General features: G+C 46.4%; 1 protein-coding gene across 3 annotated transcripts in view; it reads left to right on the top strand.

Moving 5' to 3' along the window:
• The first annotated feature begins 1,909 nt into the window (after window positions 1-1,909).
• Window positions 1,910-24,023, top strand: part of ABLIM3 (actin binding LIM protein family member 3) — a 144,271-nt gene continuing 122,157 nt past the window's right edge. For 2 of the 3 annotated variants that reach the window (XM_032625381.1, XM_032625380.1), the window contains exons 1-2: window positions 1,910-2,116; window positions 2,499-2,594. In XM_032625381.1, coding sequence (XP_032481272.1) covers window positions 2,582-2,594 — 13 coding nt within the window. In that variant the 5' untranslated portion in view covers window positions 1,910-2,116; window positions 2,499-2,581. The remainder of the gene's footprint in view (window positions 2,117-2,498; window positions 2,595-24,023) is intronic. The other variant, XM_032625379.1, reaches the window with a different exon arrangement.

The raw sequence follows: 24,023 nt of genomic DNA, 5'->3' as shown, positions 1-24,023 counted from the left end.
CCATCTTGTTTACCTAATTCACACTTGGCTTAGTTAGTTACTGTCTATCCTCACTCCTCCCCAAAGATTTATGCTCCAGGAGGCCAGGGTCCTTGTCTGTCTTCTTGTATCCCCAGCTGTCAGCACAGGGCCTAGCACCGAGTAGACACACAATAAATAACTGCTGAATGAATGATATGCTTTTATTTGACTATGTAAACCTGAAATCTGAAAAGTTCTGAACATTGAGGTTTTGGGTGATAACTACATATGTTCACTGAAAAGTCTTAATTTTACATATTAAATTTACCTGAACTTTCTCCCAGGGCGAAAATAAATTAGAACCTAGCAAGTTACATGTAACTTGGGAATTGAATAAAGAATCTCAATCTGAAAATGTAGGGGGTCTCTACAGAGATCTTTGGGAATCATTTAAGTATGTCTTAAGCACTACTATGTGTTCAAAGTTATTCTAGGCCTTTTCAGTAGCAAAGAGTGGTGAATCACCTGGGATGCTTGTTTAAACTGCAGAGCAAGGGAACCAGGAGCCATTTTTGCAGATCTCTCAGGTGATTATTATACAAACAAAATTGTGAGGAGGTTCCCCCTCCATTGGCAACAACTCCTAATAAGCTATCAAAGCGTGTTTCAGCCATTACCCTTCAATTTATCTAAAGATCCTTTAATGGCTGTCACATCTTGGAGTCCTGAGCCATATCAAAGTTTTTCACCCTGTGTAAGGTAGAAACATTGTATTTACCTAAAAGATGTTCTTTCCCCAGTTTTAAGAGGATGGCCACCTACCCTTACCCTGGCCTCTCGGACTCTGATGCAGTGACTCACTCTCACAAGGGACCAACCTAGAAACGAGAAGCTCTAGTCCAGTTCTGCCACCACATGTTGTGTGTCTGAGGGCCGGTGGCTCAGCCTCTCTGACCCACTGTTTCCTTGTCTACAAATTGGGGGTGTGAGTGTTCACAGCTTTTTTATTCTACCCGTGCTCTAACCAGAGACATGGTATAGACAGGGATTATGTGTCCTTTCAGTCTTGTTCTTCTACACTCCAAAATCATGGTTCTGTGACGACGAACTAGGTTCAGAAGGTGACAGGGCAAGTAGTCAGGGGAATGTAAAATATCTCACCTCACTGAATTCACCATGACCAAGAGAATCAGAATTTAGGTCTCTTTAATACACACCTACAAAAACTGATTCCAGGAAAAAGAAAACTTTTGGCCATACAAAACTGGGTGAACCAGTGAGGTTGAGTCATGAGGGTACACACCTGCTGTTTGCCTCAGACAGGGAGGTGTTTCAAGGTGGGCGTTCCTGGAGCTTCTACTCTTGAGGGCTGCACGATATTAGATCCAGGAGAGACCTGGGGCATTCTGTCAACAAATATTTATTGATACCCACTATGTGCCAGGTGCTCTTCTAGGTATTGAGGGCCTGGCAGTGATGCCAACTGACAGGACCCATACTTTGATGGAGCTAATATTCTCATGGAGAAGAGGGATAATTAAAAATATTGTAACAAATGAGTCAGTGATAAGAGGTATGAAGGGGAGGCAGGGACAGAAGTTAGCAGACTGGAGGAACCCCTAATCTCTTATCCACGTGTCCAGTCGCCACCTTCTACACTTGGGGACGAAGAGGCAGAGACAGCAGTCACCTGCTCAAGACCAGACTACACCCAGCTGGTGAGAAGCAGAGTTGGAAGTGAACACTGTCTTCCTGCAAAGCCAATCCTTTCTTCACAGCCCCTCCCCATGAAGGGTCTATTTTCCTATCATGGTCTAGTCCTTAGACCCCAGAATCAAGGGAGGGAAACAGCACTCAAGCACCCCCTTGTTGGCCGCAGGACACAGGGTCCCATCCGTCCCCCTTCACAGCCCAGCACCCAGGGAGAAGCCCGGGCGGGGCGGGGCCTGGACAGGCGCCGACGCGTCCAGCAGGTGGCAGCAGCGAGCGGCCGCGCCCCCTGCGCAGCCACCCCGAGAGCCGGCATCATGGATGTCGAGCTCTCCTATTTCGCTTTGCTCGCCTTGGAATTCGAGACCCCAGACGAGGACCAGGATTCATGAACCGGTCGCAGGGGCCCGGGCAGGGGCCTCTGGCTCCCGACGCTGGCCGAGAGGTGGGTCCTGGGGCGGGTCGCTGCTCGCGGCGCCCGGGTGGGGACGCCCTGTCCAGCGGAGCTCGGCTCCCCGCGCGCTGCCCCCGCCCTGCCTCCCTGTGGTCCACACCCCCTTTGGGCTCCCGAGCCGCTGGGCTGCAATAGTCGGGGTGCGCGCGAGCAGGCGCTGCCAGCCCTGTTTCTGCCCGGCAGTCGGGTCCCAGGAGCGGACGGACCCGGCGTCCGCGTCCTCTCTGCCTCCTCCTCCTTGCTGCTCTCACCTGCGCCTATTAGCCCCCTCGCCTTCAAGGCCAGGGGCTACAGCCCAGACTGAGAGGGAGACAGCAGAAAGAGAGCACCTGAGGATACAGAGCTGACACTGGACTGCCCTTTTCACCCCCAGGTGATGAGTGAGGTCGGAAGATCGCAAGATTTAAAAAGCATCTGGAGTCTCCGTATTGAAAGACCCAGTGCAAAGGCATCACCATGAACACGAGCAGTAAGTGGGTCCTCCTCTTCTTTGCCATGGGAACAGGGTGGGGGCGGGAGGTGCAGGAGCCGGCGCTGGGGCTGCCTGGAAGGAGGAAGAAGCCTGGCACGGGGGGACACATGGCCCCCAGACTCCTCCTTGGTCCTTTCTGTGCTCCCTCCTGGGCACAGGGATGTGGCTCCGGCTTTTCATGATGATGTGCTCATGCTTTATTGGCAGCGCCACTTGTCTGTGTGGGGAAGGCTGCTTGTCTCCTTCTAGCAATGCCTGGCAAGGCCTCGGAAGCAGTAGTGTGGCCATTGTCTGACTCGGGGGGGCTCTGAGGAGACCTCTGGGCTCACAGCTGGAAAGCCAAGGAAGGCCCTGCTTGTCCTGGAGCCGGGAGGAGCAGGGAGACTGGCCTCGGGCTGGTGGGTGGGTGAGTGAGTGGATGTGGGCAGGCCGTGGGATAGGAACGAGCAGTTTGATAAACAAATCATCAGGAAGCCACCTTTGGGTCTGGAGATTGTGAAATATCCTGCTCTTTTGTGCAGGCAGCCCCAGGGGCACAGGGCTGATTTTTTCACACACCTGCCGGCTCTTTAGCCATCATGAGAATGAGAGAAAAGAGACAAGCCCTTCGGCCAAGGTCTCTTAACATCCCAGAAGCAGCAACTGCTTTGCAGAGCCAGCGCCAGACATTTTGCTGCTGGGCTGAGCCTCAGCTGCTGAGAAACGCAGTAAGAAATACGAGGCCCAATCCCTTTCTCCTCAGTATAGTCCCTTTGACCATGGGCACCTGCTGGGGCGGGTGGCATGGGTGCCACCTGGAAGGAGGTCGGGGTTCAAGTCCCCCCTCCTGCCTCCCGGCCAGCTTTGCTTGTCTGGGTTATTTAGCAGCAGGTGGGGTTGTTAAACCAGAGAACCCCTAGGAACATTCACTTTCCTGGGTCTATGACTTTGCCATCTCCTCTCTGGATCCCAAATTGCTCATCTGTGAAATAAGAAGGGTTGAATTAGAGGTCCTTCTAATCTAAGAATCTGCAAGTTTCTTCTAAAAAAGCTAGAGCTGAGAAGCAAGCCCATAGAAATCTATACCTTCTGAGGCTGTGCCCAGACCAAACCCAGTTTCCTCACCCTCCCTCCATTTTAAGGCTTATGGCATGGAAGGGGGGAAAACAAAGCGAAAGCCAGGGAGATGGAAATGAAATGTATTTATTTACTATGTATTTGTATGACTCATCTCTCTGCTGTCTTCCTTTGTGTATTACATAGCTATGCTAAGCAAGCCAGTGTAGCTGGACTCCCTCTGCCTCTTACAGCCCAAGAATTTTGCCTCTTGATTTTGACAATCTGGAACAGGGCCGCGGCTTCACACCAGGCTCAGGAAAAGAGCAAAATTAGGTAGAACTGATCACCTAATGGGCCACATATTTGCATCTGTGTGCTCTCAGACAAGTAAGGATGTGAACTGCCTGTCGCTTCTCACTGTCTCTAGGGGAAAACATTTTTTATGGGAGTCCTTTCTCACTAAACGACAGAAGAGAAAGGTGGCTCATTTATTTTTCAAGGAACTAAGAAATAAGGTAACAAGCAACAGACCCTGCCCTTTTCTCTCTTTGGAATCATAAGGAACTCTCGTCCCGTTAGCAACACTGAGTATTTCTGAAAGAAGGAAACAGATTTTACTTCTTTTAAATTTTCAAATAACAACCAATAGAATTGAATACTGCAGAAGAAGAGGACTAACAAAAATGCCATTCCAGCCTCATATACTTTTTCTAAGTGGGGAGAGTGTGTTTATTTTCTGGGAGTGGTGGAAAATAAACAGAGTGACTTGGACAGTCTTGGGGGCCCCTGAGGTTCCCTAAGAGGAAGTGCTTCTCTAAAGGGCTGCCTGGGGGCACACTGGAGAAACCCGCGCTCAGGCTTAGAGGCTGGGCTTCATCATCATTGAGGTTCCTCCCCACCCTGGGAGTCTGCAAAAGGAGAGGGTAGAAATCAGACATTGCAGGAGTGAAGGAGTGACAGGGTCCTAAGGTCACAGGGACAGAACGTTGGCATGAGGTCCTTGGAGTGACCTGATGTAAGCAAAAATGCTCTCTCTCCCCTTTAGGATGTGAAATTCTTAACTCAATCCTCATGCCTGAAATTGAACCTAAGAGAAACTGTTCCTCGGTTTTTCTTTCACTTCCACTTACTGAGTCCTCACTCTTTACCAGCCACTGGGCTATGCATTTCACCTGCACCATCTCCCCAGGCTCTCGCATCCAACCTGTGAGATGGGCATTATTGCTCCAGTTTTACAGGTGAAACCTTTTAGCTCACGTTCAATAACTTCTTCAAGTAGTGCAGTTGATTGTTGGATTTGGAAACGTACTTGGATGCATAACGTTTTCGACAGCGTGTGCCATGCCTAACCAACAGTTCAGATGTCACCATTGAGGTGGGGGCAAAGCACGCGCTTATTATTACATTGCTAATCACTTCTGGAGAAGAGGAGCCTCGGCTACAGTCTTACAGCTCATAAGAGCTGATATAGCTCGGGCCCTGCAATCAATCTCAGGTGGGCCCAGGGTCTAGCTCTCCTGTTTTCACTTATTAACTGTGTGTTCCTCAGCATGGTTGTGTCATCTGCAAAATGGGAATGATGGGACCTACCTCAGAGTGGAATGGAGATAATTGTTCATGTGTCGTGTAAAGTTCAGAGAGTGGTAACCGGGACATAGCTGGCATCATGTCAGCGATGGTGGCCAGGCTGTCATTGTCACTGTAGTAGTCATTGTGGTTCTTGTCATTGTTGACTTGATGAAATTAGCGAGCAGGTCATTCAGCCTCTCGGATGTCACATCTTTGTCATAAATTGAAAGGAATGTGGAAGTGTGATCTTGAGGATTAAACAGGATTGTGAGAGATTGCTTTGTAAGTATATGTAAATTTTTTTAAATTTATTTTTTATTTATTATTTTTGGCTGCGCTGGGTCTTCACTGCTGTGTACGGGCTCTCTCTAGTTGCAGCGAGTGGGGGCTACTCCTTGTGGTGCACGGGCCTCTCATTGCAGTGGCTTCTCTTGTTGCAGAGCATGGGCTCTAGGTGCGTGGGCTTTCAGTAGTTGTGGCTCGTGGGCTTCAGTAGTTGTGGCTCGCGGGCTCTAGAGCACAGGCTCAGTAGTTGTGGCACACGGGCTTAGTTGCTCCGTGGCATGTGGGATCTTCCCGGACCAGGGCTCGAACCTGTGTCCCTTGCATTGGCAGGCAGATTCTTAACTACTGCGCCACCAGGGAAGCCCCTGTAAATTTTTTTTTTATTAATAAGAAACACGTCTCAGATGGCAAAAACAGGGGAGTGCCAAGTCAGTGACTCCTCAGAGTACATTTTAGTTGCATCAGAATTCTTTCTTCTGAATTCTAGCTGAGCTTTAGCACACCACAAAGCAGGGCTGTGAGAGAAATGGGTAATTTTGGAGATGTAGAGTGGGATGGTGGTCCAGACCTGGCAGAATGCAACAGGTGGGCTCCAGCCTTCTGAGCCAGTAAGGAAAAGGGGAGGAGGGCTCCTTGCAGAGAGAACAAGATACCAAAGGCATGAGCAGGTCACCCAGGGCTAGTACTGAGATGGTACCTCCCCTGGGCCAAGGGCTTCTGGGAAAACAGAGTCATCATTTGTACCTTGGCCTCTGTGGGGTGTGTCTACTGTCCATTTGTACCTTGGCCTCTGTGGGGTGTGAACCTTTCCTTCCCCCTGCACACCCAACCTAATTCCAGGGATCTGTTATTTGACTCCAACCTGCTGAGGCAGCCTCCTAACTGGTCTCCCTTCACCTACTCCAGCCCCCTTCAGTCTCCTCATCCACCCCCCGCATCACACTTCGCTTAAAATGCAGATCCCATTGCTCTTAAGAAGCAGGAGGAAACCCCTCAGCAAGGCCTGGAGGGTCCCCTGTGGCCCAGCCTTGCTCACAGCCCAACCTCATCCACATGTGCCTCTACAGTCTCCATGTTTCTGTCATGTTTGCCTCCTTCAGTTCCCTCCTGGAAAGTTCCCTGCCACCAGCACCAGCCCCTCTGCCCACCACCCCTGTTCACCCAGGATGGCCCCTCCTTACTTTCCCAGCCCCAGTCCAGCTAACAGTCCCCGATGATATTCTGTTCTGTGCACCTTGGCCCTGTTCCTTCGGAGCTTTGTCTGTATCATCACACACTCACCCCTGGGTCTCATTTTCCTGAACCTACAGAGCAAGAAAAGAGCTGACCCCAGACCCCTTGTGCTTACATAATCCCCAGAGCCATGAGGGCCTCACCACCTAATGTGCATTTTCTTAGGCAACAGTAAGTCTTTGGTTATTCCCTGTCAGTGTCTCCCATTCCCTGTTGGCCCCAGGAATTCCCAAGACCTGGGAATCAAAGCCAGGGGAGACTGAGTTGACCCCAGAGCATCAGAGGGCCTGAGCACCAGAGTCAATTCTGTATGTCGTAAAATGCTGTGCTTTGCTTGGGTTGGAACTCCCAGAGCTCCTGAAGCCTGTGGCTTTCCTAGGCACAGAGCCAGCGCTGGCTCATCCTTGAGGTTGGAGAGCGTCCTGCATACCATGTACAGTGGTACCAAGAGCCATTCTCCCTCATTTCATTGGCTTCTTCTGATGGCCCCTTCCTTGGTTGTTATCATGGATTGGCATGCCAACAAGCTACTTTTTTGGAGTAGACTTTGTTGAATAGAGCATTAAGGGGTCATATAACCCTCACAAAGATGTCATGGGAGGGCTTCCCTGGTGGCACAGTGGTTGAGAGTCCGCCTGCCGATGCAGGGGACACGGGTTTGTGCCCCGGTCTGGGAAGATCCCATATGCCGCGGAGCGGCTGGGCCTGTGAGCCATGGCCGCTGAGCCTGCGTGTCCAGAGCCTATGCTCTGCAAGGGGAGAGGCCACAACAGTGAGAGGCCCGCGTACCATAAAAAAAAAAAAAAAAAAAAAGATGTCATGGGATAGCAGACAGCACACTGGGGCAGTAAAAGCCCAAGCTTTGGGGTATGGATTCCTGAGTTCAAATTTAAGATCTGTCATGTAGTCTCTCTATAATATTGCACAGGATAGATCATGTCTCAACCTGAATTTTTATCATTATAAAATGTTGGCAGTAGTGCCAGTCGGGTTGTTGTGGGGATTAAGTGAAATAACATGAGAAACTCAGTGGTGGTGGGTCTCAGGGAATGAAGTTGAATCGTAAGTTGAGTTGGCCATTGAGTAGAACAAAGTTCTGAAATGATGGTGTCATAAGAGCCAAACCCTCTAGTTGAAAATTGGCCTGTTTTGCTGGTATTGTGGCCAGCGCTGGGTTCTGTACATAAGAGAGCCATGGCTTTCAGGAAGCCTTCAGGAAGATGATTAACCTGGTATTGTATATGGCATGAGTCTAAAAGGGCAAGGCAGGAAGTTAGATCCTAGATGAGAGACAATTAGCCTAGTTCAGAAAAGGTCTGATGGCCAGAATTTGGGTGGCTGTAAGAATAGAAATAAGGGGAAAGATGCTTTACAAAATAAAGTCTGCATGGCCTTGCACCTGATCGAGTTATAGGGTGAAAGAGAAGAGGAGTCTGTCTTAGGGTCCTGGCAGGGAACAGATGTGCAATTTGAGGGGAGTTAAACAGGAGGAGTCTTTGCAAGTGTGTGAGAAGGGTGTAGAGAAACAAGGAGAAGGCTGGATGGCCCAAGACTGGGAGGCTAGTAACAGCGACCCATTACCACTCTTACCACACCTGCCCTCAGACCTAAAAAGGAAAAAAAAAAAAAAAAGGAAGCCAGAGACCCAGTAAGCTGTAGGGGAGGGACTGCCTGGTAGGAGCTGTGGCCTCTGGCTCCTGGAAGGCAATACCCCAAGGAAGGAACCAGGGAAATAAATATCCTGACCTCTCTCTCCTTCCTCCCTTGGATTTCCTACGGTACCCGATCCAACCAGGAGCCAGAGGGCAAGGAAGGCTCTGGCTTAATCGGCCCACCATGGTCAGCCTCCCAGGGTAGAGAGGGAGCAGAGTGGATCTGGGGAGGCAAGGGATTTCAGCATTGAAGACACCCAGCATAAGGAGCACAATGACCTTCCTCTGCTAATGTCATTGCTCAGGTCAGGAACTCTAAGAATTCCTTGAGGAAAGGATCCATTGTAAACACAAACACAGGAGGATACTCTCTAAAGAAATTCTAAATTTGCAAAACAGATGAAATAGAGATAATTGTATACTTCATAAGAATAGAGATTTGTTTTTAAACAGTGCTTCCCAAATGAATGGAGCACTTGTTGACAAAGGACCACTTAAGGCTAAGGGATGGTTAGAGGAATAATATAAGGAACAAGGTTAAAACAGTCCAAAATGAGTATAACACATCTCTGCAAATCACAATGTGATTTCAAGAGTACTTGCGTTGCATAAAGGAAGTGATATCAGTTCTGAAGGCCAACACTCCTATCTGGCAAAAGCTTTATCTGACTGAGATAACATCTGGTGTCCGTGAATGTCAACAACTGGCTAATACCCGGCATTAGCCAGTACCATTGTAAAGAACAGAAAACAACCAGAAGTGTGTGAGTACCTCTTACTTGTTGGGTGTTTCGCCAGTTAAATTGTTTTTAAAGGGCACAGCTGGGTTCGCCTTCCAGCCCTGCCCTTTCCTTGCTTTGTGTGCTTGGGCAAGTCACTTACCTTCTCTGTACCTCTGATCCTCATCTAGAATGATAATCACAGGGGGTGTAGTAATAGTGCCTCTCTCACAAAGTTGTTATAAAGAATAAATAAGTTGAGTTGTGAATTGCTTAAAACGGTGCCTGGCATATAGCAAATGTTTATAAAACGAATAAAAATAGTGTATATTAGTTTGCCAGAGCTGCCGTAACACAAAAGTACTACAAACTGGGTGGCTTAAATGACAGAGATGTATTGTCTCCCAGTTCTGGGGCTGAAAGTCCAAAATCAAAGTGTCAGCAGGGTTGGTTCCTTCTGAGGGCCATGAGGAAAGGATCTGCTCTAGGCCCCTCTCCTTGGTTGTGGGTGGACATCTTCCCTCTGTTGTCTCTTGACATTCGTTTTCTGTCTATGCATATCTCTGTGTCCAGATTTCCCCTTTTTTTTTTTTTTTTTTTTTTTTGCGGTACGCGGGCCTCTCACTGTTGTGGCCTCTCCCGTTGCGAAGTACAGGCTCCGGACTCGCAGGCTCAACGGCCATGGCTCACGGGCCCAACCGCTCCGCGGCATGTGGGATCTTCCCGCACCGGGGCACGAACCCGTGTCCCCTGCATCGGCAGGCGGACTCTCAACCACTGCGCCACCAGGGAAGCCCCCAGATTTCCCCTTTTGATAAGGACACCAGTCTTACTGGATGAGGGCCCACCCTAATGACATCATTTTAACTTGATTACCTCTGTAAAGACCACATATCCAAATAAGGTCACATTCTGCAGTACTAGGGCTTAGGACATCTCTATACAAATTTGAGGGGACACAATTAAATCCGTAACATAGTGTTAAGTAAATGACTCCTCAAGGAAAATATTTCCCTGTGGATCAGTTTTCCTGAATACCGGCCACTCCCCAGGGCTAGTGTAGGATGCTGATAATTGGTTATCCACCTAGTCTTGATGTTTAAACCCTCATTTTACCAGCTCTGACCAGCAGAGGTGGAGCCTGCCCCTGAGAACTTGAAGGGGAGTGTTCACACATAGGAGGTGCCCAGAAAAGAGGACCGTGCTGACTCAGTGTTCCACAGTCAGTCTGTCTGCAGAAAACACACTCCCCACCTTACCCCTATTCTGGTCATTATGTACAAGTGTAGCATTTCAACAGTGAAATGGAATTTACAGTCGTGGTAGTGTTTTTCAATCTACCTACTTCCCGGGAACGTCCAGCATGGATAATAAGAATTGGATCGTTCATTTGTTCACTCAACAAATATTTACTGACCACCAGCTCTGTGCCAAGCATGTTGCTGGAGACACAGCAGTAAATATATCAGGCATGGTCCTCGTTTTCGTGGATCATACAGGTCCGCCAAAATGGGCCAGCTGGTGGCCAGCATGATGAGACGTGTTTTATTTGCCCTACACCAGCTTTTCAGTGAGTTTGAATTATTTGCAAACACTCAGAAATCAAAATTGGGATTTCTAGCTTCTCTTTAAAAACAGTTGAAAGACCTTGCATCCCTGCCTCTATGTTCCTACATGACAGACAACAGTAAGTAGAATTGCCTGCGTTCAGGGGGGCATGTACTGGTCTCTAGAGAACAGACAACAGTAAGTAGAATTGCCTGCGTTCAGGGGGGCATGTACTGGTCCCTAGAGAGCCACAGTTGCCACCACTTCCTATTACATTGCACAAGGACAGCTTAATATTTTTCTGTTACCTTGCCGCTGTAGGCATTTGAACTTATTTTGAATTGAAGTATAATTGATTTACAGTATTGTGTTAGTTTCAGGTATACAGCAAAGTGATTCGTGTATATATTTTTTTTCTTTTTTTTTCCATTATAAGTTATTATATTGAGTATGGTTCCCTGTGCTATACAGTAAATCCTTATTGTTTATTTTATATATGGGCATTTGAATTTTTTAACCCTAGTCTAGTAGATGATCCACATAACATCAAACACAGATCTGAGGAAACCGCAGCATATCTGTTCATCATAGGAGACAGTCCTGTCTGGAATTAGCAATTGATTAACAATGCCGTGCTGTAAAGTACTCTTGAAGTGAGCAAAATCCTGCTTCGTGTCCTTATTTCCCCAGCTGACCCATTCCCAGAGGGTGAGATCATATCCTGTTGGTTACAGTTGGGCAAACAATGTCCTACCCCCATCTCCTAGAGGTCAGTTTCACTTCCAGGGGAATCTGTTAGTAGGGGGTGGGACATAGACCAAAGGAAAGCAGTTCTGGATAACTGGTCCCAGCTCTGGGTACCTTTTCCAGCCAAGGAAGGTACCCTGGGAGGCTGGGCTGCTCCAGAGATTGTTGTGACATATGGGACATGGCTGCTCCAGTGGAGGACATCTAGTCAACAGCATGAGCTCTCTATCAGTAAGGTCAGTTTATATACCCACCCAGCTAAGGGATAATTACTGAAAGGTCACACATTGACCCTAAATGGCTACTCAAGACCTCTCCTCTGTTATGATGGGGGTCTCCTGCGTGAGAAAGAAAGGTGAGAAATTGGATAATGCTAACATTTCTTCACTTGAGAGCAGATTTTTCTTCATTTCTCTGGAAGAAATCAGCCTAGCAAATCATTCATAAAAGGCAAAGCACAGTGCCTAGTACATTGTCAGTGCTTAAAAGATACTTGTTGAATCAATTCATTAATTAAAAAAATCCACTCTCTTTTTCTTTATGAAGATCTCTCTTACTTTCATTTTTATGACCATTTGCTAAGTTGCCCACCTGGATATTCCAAGGCACTTCAAATTCAAACTAAAATTTAATAAACTTATTCTTTTTAAAAGAAAAAAAAACCTTCTTCTACTCTGTGGTCCCAGTCGATTGCTAGAAACTCCATCTACCCGGGAACATAAGTTAGTAGTCAGAAAGTAGCCCCCATCTGCATTTCCCTTTCCTTCACTCTCCTGTGTTCAGCCTGTGTCCACATCTGGTCATTCCTACCTCCCAAACATGGCCTGAACTCTTCCTTCCTCAACTGCCATCACTTCCCAATGTCTATGGCACCAGCCACTGGAGTAAATGGTTGGGGGAGAGCTGAGTTGCTCTCAGGTTCACTTGGAGGCATCAGAGCCACGTGGGCTGCCCAACAGCGTGATTCCAGGCTGCAGGGGCAGGAGGCGGTCCTAGCACTGCTCTGCAGAACCCTGATTAGGCTGTATCTGAGCAGTGTGTTCAGGGCGGAGCATGCCTAGGAACTGTGGGAGGACTTGAAACACGCTGGGGAGAGGGCCCTGAAGGAGCAGTAGGGAGTTAGCCCCACACTCTGGTTTTGTGTCCCCAAGAGAATATGGATGATCCTTTGCTACTGGGTTGTGCTACTGGGTTGTGCCCTGCAACCCAGAAGTTGTAGCCTCTTTTCTGAGGGCACCACCGTCCAGACAGAAGGTCCACACAGGCTCCACTTTGCTGTCTTATTGCCCCCTGTGCTGTGGTTACTGCTGTGTGCTCGTGCCACAGGCCCACCCCCACTTTTGGCAGAATTCCACCCTCTACTGCGTATATCATTTCAAAAGCTTTTTCCTCGCATCTGCTTAATTTTGTGCAAAGCACAGGTCTTTCTCCATGGGCTGTTATCTCTTGTCCTCGCCAGCACCAGCAGGGCCAATGAAAGGACTGCTTTGCAATAGTCTAATGACACAGTTGATCTATTTTAAGCACCTGAGGCACACTCCACCGAGTGCCAATCTTCCCACAGCAAGCTGCTCTCAGCGTGCAGGGGCAGGGCCAGCCCGAGGTCTGTTCCTGCTTTTTGAAATCTGGAGAAAGAGCCCAGGGATCCAGACCCTGCCCATCCAAGGATTATCTAAGGCAACTGTATAATTAGATATTTTCACAGTCAGCATGAAATGTTCTACAAGGAGAATTGCCTGTGCTTATAGGGCGTAGGAACCTCAAATGACCATAAATTCCTCTTTCAAAGGGCAGAGACAGAGCCTGGGCCCTTTACATGTAGGGAGAAGGGACCTGGGAGGCAGCATTTCAGAAACAAAGAGATGCCCAAGCCCCATCAGAGGTGCCTTAGCCTCACACCCATTTTCTCCTCCTCCTAATCAAGAGACATTCTTTTCCAGTTACAGCCTATTTGAGTGCATTTGTTTACAGATGGTATTTATTTAATCCTTACAACAATCCTGCATGGCCCTTCCCTGCTCTGTATCTAAGGATGGTCCCCCTCTGTGTTGCTGGCTTTCACCATCCTTCACAGAACTCACCACAGTCGGTAATTGTTTTAGCCATTAGCTTGTTTTCTTCATTTCTGTCTCTTTCCCCTTTTGGACTATAAGCCACATGGCGGCTCTGTGACAGGCCTGTTTTGTTCACTGCTGAGTCCTCCAAACTCATCACAGCACTTGGCACAAAGTGATGACTGCCAGTGACAGTTCATGTTTGTTGAGCATTAACTGTGTTCCAGGCGCAGTGCTAAGCTCTTCATAGACATGAATGCACTTAACCTTCACGGAAGTCCTGTGAGGTGGATGCTAATAATATCCGCATTTTACAGAGGTGCAAACCGAGGCTCAGAAAAGAGGTCGCTGGCCCTAAATCTCATATTTAACAAGTAATGAAGCCGTGAATGAATATGTGAATGGATGAATTTCACATGGAATATTTAATACTCCCATTTTGCATAAAAGGGAAATGAGGTTCAAAGGTCACACGAGCTGGGAGGTGGTGGGGCAGGTGTTTGAAACCATATCGAGCTGACTCCGAGGATCTTTTCCATCCTTCCTGCTTCCTCCTTTTCACCGTCTTTCCCCATTTTACTGTGATGAGAGTCACAGGGGGAAAGTATGGGTTAGGGTGGCTGGTCTTGTTTCCTGTTGGATGTCCCAGCACTGCTCCCCTGTTCACTAGGGCAGTGACACAAATCCCTGCTCTGTGCATGGCTATGTGCCAGGCGCTGTGGGATCGGAGATGCATAGGACAGAGAGAGTGACCTCAGGCGGCCTCCTTCCAGCATCACCCAGGGGCAGACACGAGCATGTGTGGCTAAAATATGGCGAAACCCTCTTGAGTGCTGAGAGGGAAGGACAGAGTGAAGAGGGAGACAGGCCAAATTCCCCTGGAAGACCTGGGGAATACTTTGTGGAGAAGGTAGCACTCAGTCTAGACCTTGAGAGGTAGCTTGGAAGCGGACGTAGGGCATTCCAGATGGGCTCATCCATCCGTTCTCCCAGGCAAGCTTCCACAATCGCTTGTTATACAACTTATGCATCCCCGGCCCCTGGCTTGTTGGGGGGAGGGCGAAATAAACAGATACAGAGAGTTTCGGGAAAGGTCAGGAAGTCCGGTTGTCTGTAATCTATGTAGTATGAGGAGGTGGCCAGTGAGGAAATAAGGCTGGGGAGCTGGGGAGGATCAGATCTCTGAGAGTTTTACACGCCAGGCCGGGGAGTATTTGTTACAGTCTGTGGCCAGTGAGGAGCCATGAGAGGTTTTGAGCTGAGCAGTGACACCCCCACTGCCGCCGCCCCGGCCCCCCCCCCCCCCCCCCGCCCCTGCCACCGAGCTGTGCATTATTTAGGAAGATCTCCTTGGCAACACGCACCTGATGGATGGGAGAGCCCAGAGGCAGTAGAGGCAGGCTAAGCACCGTGGAGCAGGTGTGAGTGGATGAGAGGGGAAGGCGTGGGGGGCAGAGAGGACGGGACGAGCTGGCAGTGGTTCCCCCAGCCACACTCTGCATTGCTGTCAGCGTTACTGCTCTTGTCCTCGCAAGTGGACCTGTTATCTGATTCTGATTGCTGGGACTGTGCGAACTGATACTTTGAAAACTGGGTTACTGACCAAATCGAGACGCCTTAGATAGTGTATTTGATAAGCATTTGAGCTGTGGAGTCAGACTGCCTGGGTTCAAATTCCAGCTCAGCCACTGACTAGCTGTGCAGCCTTCAGTGACTTGCTTTACTCCCTACCCTCACACACAGCTTCAGGTTCCTCTCAAGAAGGGAGTAATAGGGGAGGGCTGAGTAAGGGAATGGGTGTTAGATACCTAGCACGCATGCATTAATGATTAACAGCAGTAAAGTAGTGAAATACATTTGAATGTGTTGGGAAAACCCCCCTTCTTCTTTCTTTTTTTTTTTTTTAATGGTGGTATCTTTTTTTAATACATAAATTTATTTATTTATGGTTGTGTTGGGTCTGCGTTGGGTCTTCGCTGCGGTGCGCGGGCTTCTCATTGCGGTGCCTTCTCTTGTGGAGCACAGGCACTAGGCGTGCGGGCTTCAGTAGTTGTGGCACGTCACCTCAGCAGTTGTAGCGCATGAGCTCTAGAGCGCAGGCTCAGCAGTTGTGGCTCACGGGCTTAGTTGCTCCTCGGCATGTGGGATCTTCCCAGACAGGGCTCGAACCCGTGTCCTCTGCATTGGCAGGTGGATTCTTAACCACTGCCCCACTAGGGAAGTCCCGGAAAACCCCTTTCAATATACAAATTAATCAACGTATGGTATGGTTAGGACCAGTCACCTCTTGATCTTTCCATTGGAAAGGGGAGCAGAGGTATGTACTGATAACCCAGGACTTTTATTTAGCTAACATTTAAGGAGGGCTTTATTATATGTCAAACTATATTCTAAACTTTCCGTGAATTGTCTCTTTTGATCCAGGCATGAGTCAGCAGTGAAATTAATGTTGTAGAGGACAGTCCTACTTGAATAGGGAGCATGTATTGGCAGACGTTTTCTGTAAAGGGCCGGGTTGTAAATATTTTGGGCTTTGTGGGCCATACGGTCTCCGAGGCATGAAAGCAGCCCATGACAATATGTGGTCAAATGGATGAGGTGACATCCGATCACAATTTATTTCCAAAAATAAAGGTGGAGGGGGATTTAACCTGTGGGCCAGTTTGCCGACCCTTATGCTAGATGATCTCTAAGACCTCTTCCAACATTAGAATTCCAATCTAAAATGATGATACAGAAATGCCTAATCTCTCTTATTTAGTTCATCTTTGTAACTATAAAGGAAGTTTACTTCAAATATGATAAAGATTACACTGGAAAGATAGACCCAGAAAGGACTGTAGAAGGCCTTCTCCATTCCCCGTGTGCCTTCATTTTCTGCACAGCCCATAATTCACACTCTGGTATTACATGACTCATGTGACCACTAAATGCCAGGCTGCACAGGCTGCCCTGGGGTCTGTTGAGTAGACAGCTCTTGATATTTAGGCCAGAGGCTCTCCACTTGGGAAAAGCCATAAAAGGCAATATTCCATGCCAGTGCCTCAGTGTCCAAAGCAAAGTCTCCTCCTACTTTGCTCCCCATTCACATTTCCTATTCTAAGCCCACATTCCGTTTTAATGATGTATTGATACAATAGCCAGATTGTCTGTCCAACATGTTTTATCATCTCTCCATCTGATTCCTTGCAAGAACTTCCCCCCAACTCCATGTAACAGTACAAATGAGCTGTCAGTTATGGTGTTCTGCCCCTACCCCAGGGGGTGGCACATGACCTAGACTAGCAAGTCAGAGTACCCCATCTACCTGTGCTTCAAGGATTTGTTCATCAATGGACATTAGACCCAAGAGAGGCCAACCATAGTATTCCCTGGAATTGGATAGGGAGATACTGGGAGGAAGTATTCATTCCATTGATATTGCTGAGCTGAGGAGATGAGGCTCTGGAGGTTCTGGTGGCCATTCCTGTCCAACATGTGGGAAGAAGCTGTCTGAAAAATAGAAGATGTCATAGCTCTGACCATATAGTAAAGCCTCAGAATCCAGCCAGATCTGAAGGCAGAGGCTACCCATCCCACCCCACCCCACCCCACCCCACCCATAGACCTCCCAGTTGCAAGAACCAACAGATTCCCTGTTTTGCTTAACCTAGTTTCAGTTGGGTTTCTGTAAATTACAATGGAAAGGATCCTAACTAAGGTACTTGCTGTTGTTGTTATTTCACCCTTTTTCCCATTGGCAACTACCTCATATAATTACCCTCATTTATCAAAATCCTAGCCATTTTTAGGCCAGAAGCTTCCTCTCATCCACTCCTGAAGTGGTTTTATTCCCTCTTCTGAAGTCCATGACCCTTGTTTTATTTATTTATTTTTTTAAAAAATAGGATTCTTGTCTGTGTCTCTCTTTATTTTTTTTATTTTTATTTTTTGGCCATGCCATGTGGCATGTGACATCTTAGTTCCCCGTCCAGGGATTGAACTTGTGCCCTCTGCAGTGGAAGCATGGAGTCTTAACCACTGGACCTCCAGTCCTGTTTTAAAACATTCTTATGGTTATGGGTCATTTGCTGTAACTCAACATGGTTTATTCATGTGCATTTCCTAGCACCCCTTATTATAAGCTCCTTGAGGACAGGAGCCATGTGTCCGCAGGGAATAGTGCATTTGCTCCACAACTGCAAGCAACAGACCACTGGGGAGTCAGAGCATTATTGCTGGAGCTTATAAATCCATGTGTGCACCAAGCCACAAATGCATAATATTCTGTCAAATGCACATGTATAAGAAAAATCAATATGGCAAAATAACTGTTACTTTAAAATAATGCTAATGTAGTGAGGCTAACTAATATATACTTTTTTTTTTTTTTTTTGGCTGCGTCGGGTCTATTAGTTGCAGCATGCAGGATCTTCCTCGCAACATGGGGGCTCTTCGCTGTGGCACGCAGGCTTCTCTGTAGTTGTGGCGCATGGGTTTTCTCTCTCTAGTTTAGGCGCATGGGCTCAGTAGTTGCGGCGCACGGGCTTAGTTGCCCCACAGCATGTGGGATCTTAGTTCCCTGACCAGGAATCGAACCTGCTTCCCCTGCATTGCAGGACAGATTCTTTACCACTGGACCACCAGGGAAGTCCCTAACTAATATTTTTGATGATAAAAAGAAGTCCTCAAATGATCTGAATGTGGTTACATGGAGGAAACAAATGTAAAATTCTTGAACTTTACACTTAAGATTTATACACTTTATGCAAGTTATGCCACAATAAAAAGTAAAAAACAGGGATGTCCCCGGCGGTCCAGTGGTTAAGATTTCGCCTTCCAATGCAGGGGGTGTGGGTTCGATCCCTGGTCAGGGAGCTAAGATCCCACATGCCTCGTGGCCAAAAAACCAAAACATAAAACAGAAGCAATATTATAACAAATTCAATAAAGACTTTTTTTAAAAAGTAAAAAATAAGATAAGAATAAAGGCATCCTTATACTTGACAAGCCTGTTCATCACTAGCCAATACACAAAACTTAATTTGAGATAGACCATAGACCTTCATAAACTAAAAGTTAAAACTATACAGCTTCTAGAAGAGAATACAGGAGAATATCTTACGACTTTGAGGTAGGCAGTGACTTCTTAGAACACTAAGAGCAGCAAAAATGGGCAAGAAATTGTAGCAGACACTTACAAATGGATGCTCAGCATCATTAGTCATCAGAGAAAAGCAAATTAAAGCCACCTCTTTCCACCCGCCAAAAGGGCTTAAATTCCTCATACATTATTGGTAGGAATGTAAAATGGTACAACTTCGGAAAACTGTTAGGCAGTTTCAAAAAAGCTCAACACACACCTAATTAAGATCCAGCAACTCCATTCCTAGGTATTTATCCGTGAGAGATGAAAACATAAATCTGCAAAAAGATTTGTGCAGGAATGTTCCTGGAAGCTTAATTCATAATATCCCAAAGCTGGGAACAACCCAAATGTTCATTTATGGACAAATGGATAAGCTTTCCACTCAGCAAAAAAAAAAAAAAAAAACCAACTATTGATACATGCCACAGCATGAATGAATCTCAAAAGCATGCTGAGTGAAAGAAGCCAGACAAAAAAGAGCACATACTGTATGATTCCATTATCAGAAGTTCAAGAACAGGCAAAGCTAATCTATATGGGTGGAAATCATAACAGAGCTTGCCTCTGGTTGGGGGATGGAATGACTGATTGCAAAAGGTTATAGCAGATTATCTCCATATTATGGAAATGTGCCCTATCTTGGCTGAGATGTTGTCTACATTTATATATTTGTCAAAACTTTTTGTATTTAAGAGTTATATATTTAATTATTTGTAAATTATACCCAATTATATATATATGAAACCTTTTTAAAGATTCCTAGGCTTAGATACAGAAGAACTGACTCCTAATCTCAGCTCTCCTACTAGCTCTGTGACATCTGCTAATATCCTCATCAGTTCAGCGGGTCTATCCTATTATCTTTGCTTACCTCAAAGGACTATTTCAACTATTATCACACCTGGGAAAGTGCTTGGTGAACTTCCAGGCATTGTACATTTCAAGAGCTTCCTCTTCAACCGATTTTGTGCAGGTCTCTTCCTGGCCCTAATGTTCCAGCTACACTGGCCTCCTTGAACTCACCAGGTACTTTCCAGCCTTAGGACCCTTGTATATGCTATTTCTCCACCTGCATTGTTCTGGCCCCTGGTCTTCCATGGCTGGATTCCTTGCCTCCTTGCAGTCTCAGCTGAAATAGTTTACCTTCAGATTGTCTCTCCCCAAGCCTTATTCATTTCCTTCTTTCTTGTCACACTTTGTAATTATCTGTTGCTTACTGTGTATCTTTCCTGTGGAATTGTAAAGCCCCAAAGGAGAAGAAACATGCTTGTTTTATTCACCAGCATAAATTCCCCAGTTGTTGGCACATAGAAATTACCCAGTAAATATTGCCCAATAAATAACTACACCAATGAAGATGGTATTAACATTAGCAAATGAACTTTGTAATCTGTTTGTGCTGACTCAGGACTTTCTGCTTGGAGCAAGGTCTTCCCTGGGCCTTGGTGGGTGTCAGGAAAGTGACACCAGGATAATGCTAGTATCACCATAGCATGCTCACCAAGGAAGAGCTTTTTGCATCAGGGGACTCAAGGAAATCTTAGGACATCTTGTCCTTAGGAAGGCTAGGACACTTTCTATTTATGGGTCTGCTTTGTGGTCCCTCTGCTGGGCTGTGACCTGGGGGTTTTGCATTTATCTCCAGGTTGAGAAGAGTCTGAAGCACAAGCAGGCTAACTATCTATCATGGAGCCATTGTCCTCCATCTCCAGGGCCCTGCGCATCCCATGCCCAACCCAGGGCCCAAGAGCAGGTGGAATGAATGCCTGTGTCCGCATCCATCCTCTTCTTTGGCACTTTTCAGACCTCTGGTCCATCATGTGGCCTTTTAGCCCTAATTGGTCTCCTCTCTCTCCTTCTAGTAATCAGATCACCTTTGGGGGGTTTCTGGATGTCAAAGCCACTGCCCTCATTGAGGCTGTTTCTTTCCTGAGTGTCAGCCCCAAGTCCAGGGCACCTGAGCATCACCCTCAGCTGATCTGCCCACGGGAGCTCTCTGAAGCCCTCTGTTTTACCACTGGAATGTATGCTGACCTGGATTATTTTGGCTTTTGCGACATCATTCTGTGCTATGGAGAAATGCTTGTTAGCCAGTAGCAAAGTCCACTTGAGGGTATGAACTTAAGAGAATGCTCTGGTGAAAATCTAAGGGGCTTTGAAATAGGAGAGAAGTCTACCCCTTCCTCCCACCCACTTCCTCCATAGCCAAAATTCTGCCTTGCTGTCTCCCTTGCAATCTGTATTCTTTTCACCAGATAATATCAATAAGCCTTTTATGTGAGTGGGATTTGGGGCTTCTCTGTTTCTCATCTGAAAATCTATCCTGTGCCAGTGAGTTTGGGCCTCTGGCCCACATGTTAATTATTGTACCAGGGTTCCTAGAGTTGACTGGGGACAGAATGCCTCTTTGGCTACAAGAGAGGTATTCTGGTAGATTTTTTTTTTTTTTTGAGGCATTAATCTAGTTTAGAAAGGCTGTGAGAGTGAAAATGCATGTATTCTCCATTGATGTTTGTTCCTTCTTGTTTGAGCTCCACACTTAGCTGGGGTTTGGGAATCAAATGTTGGTGAATCTCTGGGGATTTCTTGAACTTACATTGGCAATAGTCATTTTTTGCTGCCATTAGTGTCAAGAAATTTTTTAAAAAACCAGTATTTTAGGATGCAGAATGGTGAAAAGGGAGTCCAGTGGTGTGTATCCGTGCGTGCGTGTCTGCAAGTGTAGAAAAGAAAACTCGCTGAACTAGCTGTCCAAAGGCCTGGGTTGGAGTCTGGGACAATCTCGATTCCCTGAGCCTCAGTTTGCTCATCTATAAAATAGGTGGAGTGATTTTGCCTCACTGGACTCACGTTTTGTGATAATCAAATAAGGCAGTGAATGAGAAGACCTTTGAGTTATCTTCTGTTTTGCTAGGTATTAAATAGATACCTTCTCCCTTGGCTGTTCTTTGAAAGAGAAGCCAGCAAATATTTGAATTGTTTTTTCTTATAACTTTTGATTGTTGGCTGTGTTTCTTTTATTTAATACAGTTTGTGCACAGAAATTGAGCAGAAGGCAAATCCAGCGTTATTTGGGTTATAGGTAAATGGGGCAAGGTAAAAAGTGTCCGTTCATTGTGAGTCTAACGTCCTTGTGTACAACTGTCCTCATTTCAAATATTCCATCCCGTCGTTAGGCCATGCATCCAACCATGCGTTTCTGTATCTCATTCAGAAAGTGTGGTCTCTATAATTAAATGATGATAAAAAGAGACACAGGACAGTGACCATAGGATAGAAGCTTTGCTCTTCTCTTTGTGTCTGGAAGGGCAGGGAGCAAGCCAGACCAGAAAGAAAGAACCCTTTCATCATGCCCATCAGAGCAGGTGACTGCTCTGTTTTGGCCGACAGGCCCAGAATGTCACCCTTCAGCTCCTTTTACAATTCCCAGATGAATGGTGCCCGTGACAGGATTCGCCCATGCCTAGTTTGGGAAGGACACCCTTGTAAATCTCGGTATGCCTCACTGTTTCCTACTCCCCTCACTCAACACTGAAAATCTTTTAACAGTTTTCAGCTGTTTTTTTAAATTGAATTATAGTTGATTTACAATACTGTGTTAATATCAGGTGTACACCAAAGGTATATATATATTTTTTCAGATTATTTTTCATTATAGGTTATTACAATATATTGAATATAGTTCCCTGGGCTATACAGTAAATCCTTGTTGCTTCTGTATAGCCCAGGGAACAGTATTTTATGTACAGTATCTGTTTGTATCTGTGAATCCCATACTCCTAATTTATCCCTCCCACCCACCCCCCATCCCTCTCCCCTTTGGTGACCATAAGTTTGTTTTCTATGTCTGTGAGTCTGTTTCTGTTTTGTATATAGATTCATTTGTATTAGTTTTTAGATTCCACATGTAAGCGATACCATGTAATTTTTGTCTTTCTCTGTCTGACGTCACTTAGTATGATATTCTTTAGGTTTGTCCATGTTGCTGCAAATGGCAATATTTCATTCCTTTTTTGTGGATGAGTAACATTCCATTGTATATATATATATATATATATATACACACACACCACATCTTCTTAAGCCAATTTCTGTGATGGGCACTTGGGTTGTTTCCATGTCTTGGGTATTGTAAATAGTGCTTTTAGGCTGTTTTTTAGACAGTTTCTACCAGTGACCAGCCTGACAGAGGCAGTGGGGCAAGAGCAGTAAGAAATGAAAGCCGTCTGCCTCAAGATGCATCTTTCAGGACGTATAACACATCCGCATGTGGAAGCACCTCTGTCATGTCTGTTTTGGAGCGGGAGTCTCCCGGTGTTGAGAGGGAGCAGGGTGTATTAGAAGGAAAAGAAAGAAAACCAGGTGACTGTCACCTACTGCCGGAGGGGAGGAGGGTCTGAAAAGAGATGGGGGAGGCTGGCAGGGACCAGGCCCTGCAGGCCCTTGTCGACCATGGCAAGGAGTCTGGCTTTATCCCAAGGGCAAAGTGAAGCCATTAAATGGTGTTAAATGCCACTGAAGTGGTGAGCACTACAGGGGTAAGCATCATCGGATTTGCATTTTGAAAGTATCACTCTGGTGACTGTGTGGAGAAATGAGTGGGGAAAGGAGGCCAGTTAGGACCTGAGGGGATTCTCCAGGCTGGAGATAATAGGGCCAAAACTAGGGGTAGATGGACAGGGCACCTTCTACTCCTGGGGCATTGCATGGTCTTGATTCCCTGGCAGCTTTTATACCCTTTATGCTATTTAAAATAATGATTTGGAGCCTATATTAGTTTTCTCGAGCTGCCATAACCATCTATCCCACATGAGTGGCTTAAGCAACAGAAATTTATTTAATGATAGTTCTGGAGACTAGCAGTCTGAGATCTAGGTGTCAGTAGGGTTGGTTTCTTCAGAGACATCTCTCCTTGGCTTGTAGATGGCTGGCTTCTCCCTGTATCTTCACATGGTCTTCCCTCTGTGTGCGTCTGTAGCCTCATCTTCTCTTATTTTTTTTTCTCTTTTAATGACAACTTTATTGAGATACGATTCACATAACGTAAAAGTCATCCTTTTAAAATACACAATTCAATGGTTTTTAGTATGTTCACAGAGTTGTGCAACCTCTTCCCTTCTTATGAGGACACTAGTCATATTGGATTAGAGCTCACCCTAATGACCTCATTTTAATTTAATAACCTCTTTAAAGACCCTGCCTCCAAATACAGTCTGATTCCCAGCATACATTTTATTCTTGGTTTTTCTATAAAGGGTATTTAGAGAACCTTTAGCATTTCTATTTTTTTCTTTTTTTAAAAAAAATATTTATTTACTTATTTGGCCATGTTGGGTCTTAGTTGCGGCACGTGGGATCTTTGTTTTGGCGTGCAGGCTTTCTAGTTGTGCTGCGCAGGCTAGTTGTGGAGTGTGGGCTCAGTAGTTGCGGCGCGGGCTTAGTTGCCCCTCGGC

The sequence above is a fragment of the Phocoena sinus genome, chromosome 3 (assembly GCF_008692025.1).
Source record: "Phocoena sinus isolate mPhoSin1 chromosome 3, mPhoSin1.pri, whole genome shotgun sequence".
Lineage (NCBI taxonomy): Eukaryota > Metazoa > Chordata > Mammalia > Artiodactyla > Phocoenidae > Phocoena > Phocoena sinus.
This window is presented reverse-complemented; position numbering and strand designations above follow the sequence as displayed.